The 14241-nt window shown below is 35.5% G+C and overlaps 1 protein-coding gene across 1 annotated transcript in view; it reads right to left on the bottom strand.

Annotated features, from left to right (window-relative positions):
- Positions 1–14241, bottom strand: part of LRP1B (LDL receptor related protein 1B) — a 595001-nt gene that overhangs the window by 68789 nt on the left and 511971 nt on the right. Inside the window, 4 exon segments of the mRNA XM_035897882.1 lie at positions 664–770; positions 1815–1944; positions 2593–2699; positions 10429–10545. Coding sequence (XP_035753775.1) covers positions 664–770; positions 1815–1944; positions 2593–2699; positions 10429–10545 — 461 coding nt within the window.

Consider the following 14241-nt stretch of genomic DNA (forward strand, 5'->3'; position numbering starts at 1 on the left):
TGGAAACAAGGGCTATATTCACATTTCTGGTCAACTGCCCTAAGAGAACCAACCCTGGACTTGAGGCCAGTCAGTGCAAACTGGCTCATATCCACATCGATCAGGAACAGAAACCTCCACAGTGGATTGTCTTCACCTGCACCGGGTTGCATTTGGGTCAGGCATCCTTCAGGCTCTAACTGGCACCTTTACGGCTCTCAGAAATAACAATTATTTTTGGTCTTTTTTCTTGAAGTTGGCAATTTTTCAAGAAGACATCAACAGTGGAACATGTAGGATGAGCATTGCATAAAGGCCCACAGGGGTTGCAGTGCCTGCTAGGATTGTATTAGATGAATCTAGAGGACAGAGGGAGCCAAATGTGACACAAACTTGTCCACATGGCCAGTATGGAGCAGTCACTGAATAAAACTGCCCCAGAACAGCTCAGGTTTTGACTTAGGGGAAATAAATTTTTCTGCTCTAAAAGGTGGCCATGGAACAAACAAACATAATGCAATGTAACTACCAAGGAACCAAAATCATGGGGCTGTTATCTGACAGTGTTCAATGGGTGCAAAAAAACCCCATTTGCCCTTTTAATTATTTTCAGTTCTAAAACTGTTAACAAATTTCATGTCAGATGGTCAGAAAAAAAGAAATCAACATAAATTTGTCAGCTACCTCATCAGATCCATCAGCACAGTCATACTCTCCGTTACATTTCAAAGACGCCGAAATACAGCCTCCACTTGCACACACGTACTCACTTGGAGAGCAGGTTGGAGATGCTGGTTACAAACACATATTTTAGCATTAAGAAGAAGAGAATTAATAAACGAGTTGCTTTATGATTTCATTTTTTCATCTGGTTAACATAATGAACAAACATGTATTTGTAGCTGACCAGAGCTTTTCCAAATGTTCATAAACTACAACGAAATATTTGACAAAACTTAATTGTTGCATCCTAAGTAGATTGTATAGCAATAGTGAATGGATATTTGTGTTTCACCACTGAGAAATTTTTTATGCTTTCCTTGTGCTTGGTAACAACGTACTACACACATATGCATACTCATAGAACAAGTGTATTAAAAAAACTCCATTCTTTGAAATGGGCTTAGGGTTTAGCTAAAGTTATGTAAGTGTTGATAATTAAATAAGTTTAATTTATAAGAAACCATGGGTTTAGAAAATATATATTATTACAATTACAATAAATACATGTTAATCAGTTTTGTTTAAAATACAGGTGAACATTTTTGTCACATTGTAAATCAGGGGAGTTTTGTCATAGACTTCTATCAGTTGCATCTATCTACATGAAGCTTAGAAAAAAATTTAGGGATATTCCTGAAAAAATAAACAACCTCATTTTCCAAGACAGTAATAAAGAAATAAGACAATAACATCAAAAATAATAATTTGCTAGAGCAAACTTTTGCATAAGGACTAGCAAAAATTGAATGAACACCACAAACCAAAAAAATCCCCAGAGACACTTTAGTAACATGCCAAGAATTACTGCTCTTTTCAGAGCAGATTTTTATAATCTGAGTATACATTATCAAATTATATTTCAATATAATTAAATTAAATACCATTCCCCCCAGCAAGCTTCACATTGCATAGCTGTACATAAGTGGGGTTTTCAAAACATGAGTAGGACAACACAATGATACACATTCAAAAGATAAAGTATTTCAGATTTCTTTGCGTTCCTTGCTACTCCTAGTGTACAGGGAATCTTGACCTGCTGATTTATTTTCTCCTCCTTCATTCTGATTTATTCCTTGCTTTATTTTATTTTTCAGCATTATTTAAAACAATACCTGGTTCACAATTTTTCTCGTCGTCCCCAAGTTTGCAGTCTTCATGACCATCACACTTCCATTTCGCTGATATGCACTGACCATTGGAACACTGGAACTGATCTCTTGAACAGCCTGTTTCACAATACCTCTGGTACAATAAAAACAACATACATATGAGATCAGGAGTTTATATTAAACATTGGTAAATATACAGCTGATCAGAGAAATTACAGCTTATACTCATCCATACATACAGTAACACCTTGTGAAATAAAATACATTTGTAGATATGCTTCATGAAAGGTGGCTTGCACCATCTAAGCAGGTGGGAAGCACCTGAGGTCCAGCAGTGGCAGGAAAGGATAAGGGAAAAAGGGACAGGAAAGCACAGAAAAACAGCAAAGCAAATACCCAGAGAGCTTCTGCTACACAACAGCTGACACGGTGTTTTCTCAAAGAAAACCGCCTCACGCACCAAACCACTGCTGTGTGTAGAAAGAGTGGTTCCCCAACCAGGACACAAAGTATTTACAGGATGGGAAGAGGCCCAGATCATTGTTGGGATGAAAAGGTGTAGACTATTTTTAAACATGACTTGATTTTATTTGCATGTTCTCTTTTTAGGATAACTATTTTAATAGGTTTAGCTTTAATTTAGTCAAGATATTTGCGTATATGCATTCACGTGTAGAATTCCCGCTGCTGCTTTTTAAAATATTCATATGTGGGAATCCATTCTCCAACAATATAAAACTACTCATTTTCTAAGGAAATATTTTTCCTGGAAGAAGCGTACCTCATCTGAGCCATCAGCACAGTCATAGTCTCCATCACACCAGAATCTTGCTGAAACACAGTCTCCATTTGCACAAAGAAAGTCTTTCAAAGTGCATGTTTGAGGCTCTGAATAAAGAAAAGTAACAACCCTAGGTTTATTAATATTTCTGTAATTTTTTTTATACTTAACACCCCCAATCAATCCATGAATGACTATAACAAAGTCAAAACCACTCACTTGCAAACTATAAGGATTTCTTTCTGTAGAATTTTGTTTCATAAGATTTTATAACTAAATTTCATTTACATATAGTAATATAGTAATGAAAATACTTTCATTTCAGTTCTATCAAATTTCTTTGGACAATTATGTGATGCCGTCTATATAAATATTTATTTCAAATTATTTTATTTCAATGCATATATGTTATTACAGATTTTGAGAGAAATGTACCACAGACCAGAATTTTTTTTGCACCTGGTAATACTGAATGTAATCAGAACTAACCAGATCTTTGACTTTCCATCATGCAATAGCACACCATTTATCACGTTCCTTTTAACGTGCCTGTCAAGTGTCAGCTTCCCCTGAGCTAAGCATTCAGAGGAGCAGTATTGAGATGGTACATGGAATGCCTAAGAGGTAAGGTTTGGCGTTTCAAGTAAAATCCTTTTTCCAGAAATTAAGTAGGGGAGGAAGCACAAAAAAATCTACTGACTTCAATACTGACAAAAGTGTTAGATTTAAAAAAATGAGAATACAGTGAGTTGCAAAAGTCAAGGGACAGTATACTTTCATAAAAAACCCACTACTGTCAATTTGTTACAAAATGCAGAAAGGGGGAAAGAAGTAAGGATAAGGATGGAATTTCAATTATTTTAGGGAAACAGAAGTGAGATGTTAGACAAAAAGAACCTAAGGAGCTTACAGATGGATAGGAGACAGTAAAGGTTGGAAGGTAAGAGGGGTATTTTGTGATAAATGGGTAATGTTGTTCTACTCCCTGGGAAGAAAAAAAACACAAGGAGCTCTGAAGTCATTATAAAAGGTAGACACAATAAAGGGGAAGCGTAGACACAAAACTAATTCAAGGCACAGGCAAAGCAAACCAGAGAAGTAGGCTGCAGGGAGCGACGGAGTGATCCTGAGAAGGTGAGGTTGGCTGTTTCAGCCTATTTACTTCACTGGCCACACACCTCTGCACTTTTGCTACTGCTGCCACAAAAACACTAGCAAGGGGACAGTGTGGAAGATTCCCCCAGCAGAATACTATGTGCTTTCTTCCTGAAAATGATGACCATTATGAAAGACATTGGAAAAAATGAAGTTAATGGCTGGACTTTGGACCGTTAGGTTAAACAAAGAGAATTTAAGCAAGTCTCTACATGCAATTTAGACTTGCCAGTCAGAGAGCTTTGGGAAAGCAGGACTGAAAAAGCAAACAAGGATTACTTGTGGGATTATTTCCATCACAGTAAACACTGCATTATGTAAATAATGTAAAATCAAGAATAAGGATTAATGAGTAAGAACTTTTCAACAGAGGGATAGGAAAAAACATCAGGCAAATGGTAAATGACAGTGACTAAATCGAAGGAGGAAGGGTAAAAAAGAAAGAGGAGGGACTGAGAGCAGAGACTTGCAATGGGCAGTAATGGAGTGGGTAATGCAAAGGGTCCTTTACCTGGTTATGGAAGGTGGAAGCATCAATGCTTTTGAAAAAAGTTCTATAGTGATCGAGGAAAGCAAACACAAAATCAGAGGCTTCCAATTGAGAAGAATTTAGTAAATACCAGCATGAGAATATACTAGATGTGAGCTGCGCAGATCTAAGGTAAAGTTGAACTTAGGTTCTTTTCTGGATTTATAAAAATCAAAAAACGTTTCCAAGAAAGGAATACTTTTAATGAAACTTTCAGCTACTTTTTTTTTTTCTTCACTTCATAAAAAAAGTCAAAATGATGCTGCTTGTAAGTTTTAATGAGAAATTTCATTTTCCAGGTAGGCGAAACTTTTCTTTTTGAAGTTGTAGGAAGGTCATAATAAAGCAGATCTACAGCAATTGCATCAGTTCTCCAGCAATGTGATATTTAAGTAAAACAAAGGTTAGAATTTAAATGGATTCTTAGATTATACACATACTACTATGATTTTTTTCAAAGCAAAAGCTTGTTGTATAAATGTTAGCAAACCACTGACTTCTGATTTTTTTTTGTTGTCAACAGGCCAGGAAGAGGAAGTTCACGATATGATACATTATGTAAAGGAAGTAATTTATGGAAAAAGTAATTCACATGCAAATAAACATTTGTCATGTTTCTATATTAATTTACAAAATATAAGCAAATACATTTTCTATACTGCTAATGAATAACTTATAAACAGATTTGATTCTGGAAAAACGTACACAATGAGCTAACTTCTCAATTCTGTGTTTGCAAGATATACTTCTGCTGCTGGAATATATCTCTGTGATTTACATATGAACACAGAAGAGTATTTTCCCATCAGTGCTCAGACTGTTAGTGAAAGGAATAAGTATTAATAGACTGCTGTACAACCAATGAACGACAGCATCTTTCAGCTTCTGCTTTATAAAAACACTGAAACTCCATCCTGAGAAAAGCATTTTTGAATTATTAGAAGGAATTGTACTTGAAACACAGCACATAAACTGATGTACTTCTTTCACATTTTAAAGTCTGAAAATAATGTGTAGAGCCAACAGACATTTGTCATCAACTTAAATGGTAGCAAAAAAGAATCTCATGAGAACCATTTAAAATGATTTAATATTTGGGGTTCAATTTTGCATTTAATAGGCATAGATATTCCACTAAGTCATGAACTGAAAGGATTTTTTTAGGACACTGATGTACTGATATACAAGTCTGAGGGAAAAAAGACTAAGTTTTTTTTTCTTTAAATAGGATATGAAATTCAAACTTATAGTGTACTTTTTACCTGGATTTGTACAGGATAAATAAGTTTGCTCCTTGTGAGAATTCTGTCTTGTAGCAGCTGTTACAAAACAAATTTCTAGAAAAACTGATTTGTATAATAGGAAAGGTGGAACTTTGTCCTGGTTTCGGCTAGGATAGAGTTAATTTTCTTCATAGTAGCTAGCATAGTGCTGTGTTTTGGATTTAGTCCTACAAGAATGTTGACAACACACTGATGTTTTCAGCTGTTGCCAAGTAGTGCTCAGACTACTCAAGGACTTTTTGAGCTTCTCCTGCTCGGCCAGGTGCATAACAAGCTGGGAGTACAGCACAGCTAGGACAGCTGACCCAAACTGACCAAAGAGCTATTCCATACCATAGAACGTCATGCTTGGGGGGGATTAGTCGGTCGGTCGGTCAGTCGCAGGCAGAGTGATCGCAGCTCGGGACGGGCTGGGCATCGGTCAGCGGGTGGTGAGCAATTGGATTGTGCATCACTTGTTCCATATATTCTGTATATTCTCTTACCATTATTATTATCACTAGTGTTATTCCTCTCTCTTATTAAACTGTCTCTAATCTCAACCCACGTGTCTTACTTTTTTTTTCTTTTCTCTGATTCTCTCCCCCATCCCATGGCAGGGGGGAGTGAGCGAGCGGCTGCATGGTCCTTAGTTGCCAGCCAGGTTAAACCATGACAAACTTGTACACAGAAGAAGTAACAGCAATACAAACATGGGCTAGGAGCCCCTCAACCAAAATGAGTTAGAAGTGTACATTGACCTCTTGATTCCTCCTGGCATTTAGCAGTAGATCACAAAGATTTTGAGGAATTAGAGAACATACTTAGGCCACTCTTTCTTGTGATGAATGAGTATTCATCAGACCAACTACTAGATGGTTGTGCTGGAGTTGAAACCTTTCAGTAAGCCAAGCCAGAGTATCCAGTATGATGCATCCACACAACACCAGCAAAACAGTATTATGATGATGTGAGTTAACCCCGGAGGGCAGCTAAACCACGCACAGCTACTCAGAAGGGTCAAAGTTTGAAAAATTGTGGCTTGAGATAAAGACAGTTCAATAGGTAAAGCAAAAGCTGCGTGCACAAGCAAAGCAAAATAATTCATTCACTACTTCCCATCAGCAGGCTGGTGTTCAGCTGCTTCCAGGAAAGCAAGGGCTCCATCATGTGTAACGGTCTTGGGAAAACCAATACTCTAACTCTGAATATCCCCCCCCTTCCTCCTCCTTTTCCCCAGCTTTTTATGGCTGAGTGTGATGTCATACGGTGTGGGATACCCCTGGGTCAGTTGGGGTCAGCTCTCCTGGCCGTGGCCCCTCCCAGCTTCTTATGCACCCCCAGCCTCTCGCTGGTGGCGTGGGGTGAGAGGCAGAAAAGACCTTGATGCTGTTCAGCAACAACTAAAACATCAGTGTGTCACCAACATGGTTTTGGTCACAAATCCAAAACACATCACCATAGCTACTGTGAAGAAAATTAAGCCTATCCCAGCCAGAAAGAGTACACCTGACAAAATGGAAGAGGAGGAAAACACAAAACCACCCCTCATAATTCTCTATTACAATACTGCTAAAAACAGTAACATGGACCACCCTGCAGAATGAATGCCTGCAAACATAAGACAATTAAAGTGGCCAAAGGTGGAGGTTTTTTTTTTCCCCATATATTTAATATGGCATTAAATGCAGATTGTCTTTACTTATTTAATATTTTCAATAACTTAGCACTGTATTTCGTCAAAACAAAGATGACACTTGTTCTTTGTTAATCTAGGCATAAGACTGGTGGATATGCATAAAAGAAAAACCTTTGGTACACATCATTTTATCAAACTAAAGTAGCATACTTGCCTTTGGCTAGCATTGACACCTAGCTGGCTTTTAGAAAACTGTCACCAGCCATTGTCTGACTTGCACCAAGTCAGCTGAGCCTTAAGCAATGTAAAGAGTGTGAATTTACAGCACTGTCCATTCAAAAATCTACTCAAGGTGACATTAGGAGACATTCCAGCTTAGTTTCTTTCAATATGCTGGTTTAAAATGTTTTCACTTAAACATTAAATAACAGCTAGTTCTCACTGCATTTGGAATACAAACTTATCCCAGGACAAAATTAACTAATTCGTTTTCTTGACAACTTGTAGGAGCAACAAAACAGCACTGAGAAGATTCTCTAGCAACAGTAATATTTTTACTCTGATTGAATTCATGTCTTTCTACAGCATTATTACATTTGGTTTGCTTCAGTGTTTATAGTGTATTGTATTTTCTTTAATTACATTCAATAAAAGATTACTGCTTCTTTCTTTTCAGCAAGGAATAAGACAGGCATTACTATGGAATTTTCCTTTTTTGAAGTTCCCTGAAACAGAAAATACTATTTTTTGCTCTAATCTGTTTTCAAAAGTCCAAATAAACTCCGAAAGCAAAGTCCCTCTCCAAAAAGATATTAACTCAGAAGAGTTAAAAATGCATTCTACTTTGCTTATTGCCAATTCAGTATGGATCTATAACCTTCCTAATAACTCTTACTTATTTGGGAGGTTCCAAATATTGTTAAAGAACAATAGACTGTAAGACAAACCCAGTTAAGGAAAAAAGTCATTACAGGCACAACTATTGGAATTATACCACTAATAATTTTTCACACTCATATGTGGTATTTTTTAACATGCCTTCTGCTTCACTTCTGATAACTCCACCAGGATGCTGCGTGTGCATGTGAAGAAACTATATTGAGAAATGTAAATACTGGAGCTGGATTTCTATAATTCAGTGAGTTCATTCTGCATTCTTCAGAAACAACTCATTTTCTCATATAGTTGCCTGACAAGCCCTTTGTGTATTCATGTATACTATGAACAGCTTATCATAACGTGCAATGTAATATATTTTGTCAAATGCTTTTGAAGTTCTAATTTCATATATATTTGTTTCATTACAATTTATTCTATAAGTGGCCTGACAGCCTACAAAGAATTTTATACATCTATTTCAAACAACTGAACAGTATTATGTATTTTCTCAGTGCCTCCAAGATTTTGAATTTTACAACTATGTCAGCCTACTGTATTTAATTTAAACAGCAGAATACGGGATTCAAGAGTTAGAAGTGAAGTACGCATTTGACAAGCAAAAGAAAATGAAAGAAAAGCTAACACAAAGTACAGATCACCACTCCGGCCTTTAGTTTGATGCAGCAGCTGCGTCTCGGTACTCTCAACTCACTAATTCTACCCATTACCATTAACTACAGATTTCTTTATCTGTAAGACTAGAGAACAGGCAAGAACGGAATATATAACTTAATTATTGATGTGAACACAAAGACAACAAGCTTAATAAATATTAAAAAAAAATGGATCGATGATTGCTCCCTCATTATTTGAACTTTTTTTTTTTAATAATTTCATACTATGGTAATTAAACTTTAAGGAAGAAAATTATTAATACTGGGTGATAAATAAATCCCACTTCACACATGACAAATGTCAAATAAGATGCTTGACACTTATGTTGCAAACAGCAATAATGTCTTGTAGAAGTTGGGGTTTTTTTTTTTTTCGAATTTTCAGATTTTCAGAAGATTACCTAGCCATGTAGATCAACACTGCTATAGCAAAACTATAGCCCTTTATTAGATTTTTACAAGAGAATAAAAGAACATAAAATAATTTCTTGTTATTTATAGTATAAATGAAAATGGAAAAATCCCACTGGCATTAATAATCAATTCCTAAGTAAAATCTCCTACAAAGTTAAGAAAGCTTTTGTGTGTCAAAACCCCTCCTGGGGCATAACAATAAATGGCTTGAGTGATTAGTGAGCCACATGACATTTTCCCCTTTACATGGAACACCTGTATATGAAACCTACAATACTATTGCTTGCAGGAACTCACATTTTCAGATTTAGATACTAATTAAAAGGTAGAAAAAACCACTTTAACCTTTCAAGCAGAATGAGCTGGTCTTCAGACGTGCTGTACCTATGGACACCATGTCTCAAATTGGAGAAAAGGGTGGACAGCACGTAGTCAGCATTAGAATGCCTAATTTATTAAGCTTTCTAGGTTATTATCTTGAAGATACTACATATACATACATGATATAAAATCGGGAATATGCATTCAAGATTATCTACACAACCAGGTATTAATTTCTTGGATTTCTAAGTGCAAAAGAAAAAAAAAAAAGAATAGAAATTGTCAACTGAAGAGAAGGCACTTCAGAACTATTTGTGGAATTTCCCTCTTGAAATATTTCATAGAGACAATGAGATAAAACCATTAAAAATATGTAATTTCTTCCTGAGAACCAGACCTAAAATAACTCAGTGACAGTGGTATTACAGAGATTTATTAGGCATTCAGGTTCCTAATAGGCAGGAGAGAACTAGGCTAACTGAACTACTTCTTAATGTGATTAAGTATTCTAGAAATGGACTTCTCACAATACAAAACAAGGCAAATCATCTCAGGAATATAAAGAATGTAATGGGCAGGTAGTGTTTGATCAAACTTTATTGTTAACAAATGTTTATCACTGAGCAGTTTTTATGGTTCTTATCTAGAGATGAGAGATGCGATATGTAACTTGTTGACAAAGGTAAACTGTAATATTTATTTTGAATTTGTCAGGTTATTGAGAAGTCATAGGTAAGGCATTTTTGCATAGCTGATACAGAATTACAGTTCTTTATAAGAATGGGTAAAATTGGAGAACTTCAGCAAGGGACATTTTGAATTCTGGTCGACCGATTTTCAGCGGATCAGACGGTGTTGTATAAAACCCACATGTGCAGTTTATCCAAACTGAAAAGTTTCCCCTTACATGTTGCTAAACTGACTCCACTCCTTATAACATGTACTTAGGTAAAAGTTACTTACTACAGTTTTCTTCATCAGAATTGTCACCACAGTCGTTTTGGCTGTCACATCGCCAGTGATCTGGAATACAGTTGTTGTTTTTGCACTGGAATTCGTGAGGCCCACAAGTTTTTTTATCTGTAATTAAGATGAGTACCACTTACATCATTGCTGACAGAGTCAACAGAGGAAAGACTGTTACTAAACAGTGACACGACAACATTGCTAGATAGTCCTTTAAGAAGGAGCAACCATAATACTTGAAATGTTACCTTCAGAAATATTTTTTCTCATACCACATTCTTTAAGATACTATTTATTCATTCATACCAAAAAGAGATATGCTTATAAATTTGAAGATAAAATAAGGACTGTATACACTGTCATTTAAAGTAAAAAATATGAAATAAAGAAGTGATCACAAAATAGTTTAAAGAAAGGGTATTATTGCACTGAATCTCAAAAACTGCATTGGCTTTTCCTTGAATTTATCTGTAAGGTTGCTTTACAAAAGATCAGATCACAGTAAACCACAAGAACACTTATTTGAAAACGTACAAAATATATATTTCTCCAAAATATTATTTCCATATAATAATTTCAGACTAATCATACCTGACAGAAAACTGTGTTTTGATTTACATTCTCACGTTCTGATGTCTTGGATTGGAAGTCTACTTATACAGAGTAAAACATTATAAAGCATATAATGCTAAACTGAGATTAATTTTCTTCATGCAGCAGATTTTCAATGAACTTTCCTGAGTAGCACTGTAGGCAAAGCCTCTTGGAGATTGATGAAAATTCTGAACTCCTCCAGCAGGAAGGAGCTGCCTCTGTGTTTTATTTATATTTTTTATTTCTTGAGTAATTCTTTAAGGTTCTAAGGACTGAGATGAAATGAAGTAAATTAAAAAGTTATCAGTGACATTAGCTTTGAAAAAAAAAAGTTTGCTCTGTAGAAGCCTCAATGACATATTTAAAATTACATGTCACTGTGATGATATTTCAATAGAAATTTTTTTAATTTCCATTAGGTTATTTCATAGCATGTCAGTTCAGACTTCATACTGCTATCACGACAACTCGATGAGTTCTAATAATTGACAGAATAAAGGAGGACTGAAACACTAGCTTAAATCTACCTACTTTGTCTGCCTGTGAAATGGAAAGGACTGTGAATCAGAGGTATTAGATTTGATGCTACGGCCCAAACTGCTGCATTTTGTGCTTTGTTTTAGGTGTGGTTCTGGAACTAGAGTGATAAATCAAAACTACATTTGAATATCAAGAAGGTGGAGGTAAATGGTGTTGTAGCTCAGTTGTGCACACCCAAAAATTTGGTAATTACAATACTGCCTTTTACGTTTGTTTCTTATTCTCTGCTAATATCATGATAGTAAGTAGTTTTCTCCTAAAATATTTTTTCCTACAATGTTTCTCAAGATGACAGCCTATGGCATTTCAATCATGACATTTCAAATCCTTGCCTGTCAAGCACTTAAAAAATATCTAGGATTACAAAAAATAAAAATATCCTCCCCCCGCCCCCCAAAAAGAAGACACTCTTGTATTTTGTTTCTGTAGCTTTGCAAAAGATGAAGTTTCAAACCAGAAATCCATCCTATATTTATTAAAGTACTTCTAGTAAAGTCTACAATCTTCCATTAACATATCTGCCCATAAAATGAGTCCTAAAGACTAATGGCAGATTATATTCCATTTATCCTTCCACGTTTAATAGATATACCAAGATCTAATCAGCAATACAGAAGCCAGAGATGACATCCCTTCATTTCAGCTACCTGCTAGGATGAAGAGAACATGCAATATATCTTTTCTTATTCTTCATAAAGAATCATCTAGTTCTCAAGGACGTTAAATCCATTTTCTGGCATTGCCTCTTTAGACTGGTGAAGAAAGGCTGGATTGTTTGGTTTTTTTTTAAATTTATGCAAGTGTAGTCTAACCTTATGATTACCACTTGAGTATTAATCTTTCTCTTCTTACTCTGTTTTTACCAAACACAAAGGAATATTTCACTATTTTCTTTATAAAATCCATTTTGCATGTTTGTAAGGCTCTTTTCTTCACAAATCTGAAAGCTTTATTCTTCCTTTGGGTTGACTCTTCTCTCATAACAGCTTACACTTGACAATGTCTTACAAACCAGATTTACTTGTCTTGTATTTCCCTCCTCATGTTAACAAGAGATGAGAAAAAAACTAAGATACTAGAACTAAGATATAACAAAGAGGAAGATTTGGGAAAGTTGTGTAACAAATATTTGATCTTTGAGAACGACTGATTTACTCAACTCAAAGGGAATAGTGCAAGACCTTACTTTTTTGAATCGTGGAACCCTGAAAAGAACACCCAGGCCCCTCCCCACCCACCCCATTTTGTCATTGCTGTCTTCAACACTAAATTGCTTTCCATTTTTCTTATAATGAGGCCACCTTAAAATGTGAAAGTTCAGATAGGAATGGTACAAAGGCAAAGTAGTAAGTACTGATAACTGGAATTTCATATCTCTCTCTTCAAATTATTATTAAAAGATTCACTGATCTACTGTAACAGGCAAAGGTCCCTTCTCAGAAATGTGTGTGACTGCTTGGGGTAGCTGCTGGTTGGTTGATGTTCAGCTTTTGTGCATACCTAACTAGGATTTTGTTTTAGAAATAATTCTAAAAGAGCATGAAGAAAATAGTATGAAGGCTTAAATGGAAAACAAACCAAACCAAACCCCAAAACATTACATAAGCACAATAAACCCATTTTGATTCAAGTATCAGTCCCTATGAATTAAAACACTGTTTTTCCAGTAATTGCACCACCTTGCCGTTTGGGGATTTGAATTCCATATATGTGCATGTTTGCATTTGTGTGTGTGCCTGAGAGGGATAAAACCCAAAATGAAGAGAAACTCCCTTTTGCTCGCTAGCTGTTCTGGAGCTTGGCAGGCTGTCACTCATGCTGGCTACAGGAAGTTATAAGCCTGTTGAAGGAAGTTTAAGTTTATATAATGCATCCCTCAAATGTCTCGAGGAACATATTTTTCATCATCAGAAAAAACCTACTTTGACTCTTCAGGCTAAAAATAAAATTAATAATAAAATAATTTTTAAAAGTGAGGAAGCAGAAAGCAGCCATACTAATGTTGACACATTATGCTAATAAAGACCTGAAACACAGATAACCTTTAAAGCAGATTATAATCACTTTCCAAGACCACACACCGCTTTCTTCAGATTCTCACTCAAAGAGGACCTTTTATGATGTAAAGAATTTAAGCTGTGAGCAAGGATTACCATAATCTAATGGCTTCTTTTAATTGCCTGGACAGAAAGCATGAATTATCTCTACCTCCTGTTCTTTGAAAAACACCATACACTCATTAATAAACATACATTGCCTAATTCTACTTCAATTGTCTGAGTCGGAAAGTGGCCACAGAAGACTAAATAACATTCAGACTACTTCTAACAAATGTACTCAATATAGTATCTCCAATAACACACAGTAGCACGTGTTGACTAAGCAAAATATATGACTATGCAGCACTTAAGCAAAAAAGAGATTACCCTTTATACAAGTTTTGCATTGTAAGCATTTTAGAAATGAACTATAAATGATAACAAGTAAGTATTAGCACCAACATATGCAGATCTTTATTATACTCAGCTTGCAGCTTTAGAATTTAATTCTATCAAACCTTGTTCATAAAAAACCCCACATCTTTAAATTGAAAAAAAAAAAAAAACCAACAACAACACAGAAGACCAAACAGTGTTAAAACCACTGCTATAATAAGGTCATTTAAACATATTTCGA

Source organism: Egretta garzetta, unplaced genomic scaffold, assembly GCF_000687185.1.
Source record: "Egretta garzetta isolate BGI_Z169 unplaced genomic scaffold, ASM68718v1 scaffold197, whole genome shotgun sequence".
Classification (NCBI taxonomy): domain Eukaryota; kingdom Metazoa; phylum Chordata; class Aves; order Pelecaniformes; family Ardeidae; genus Egretta; species Egretta garzetta.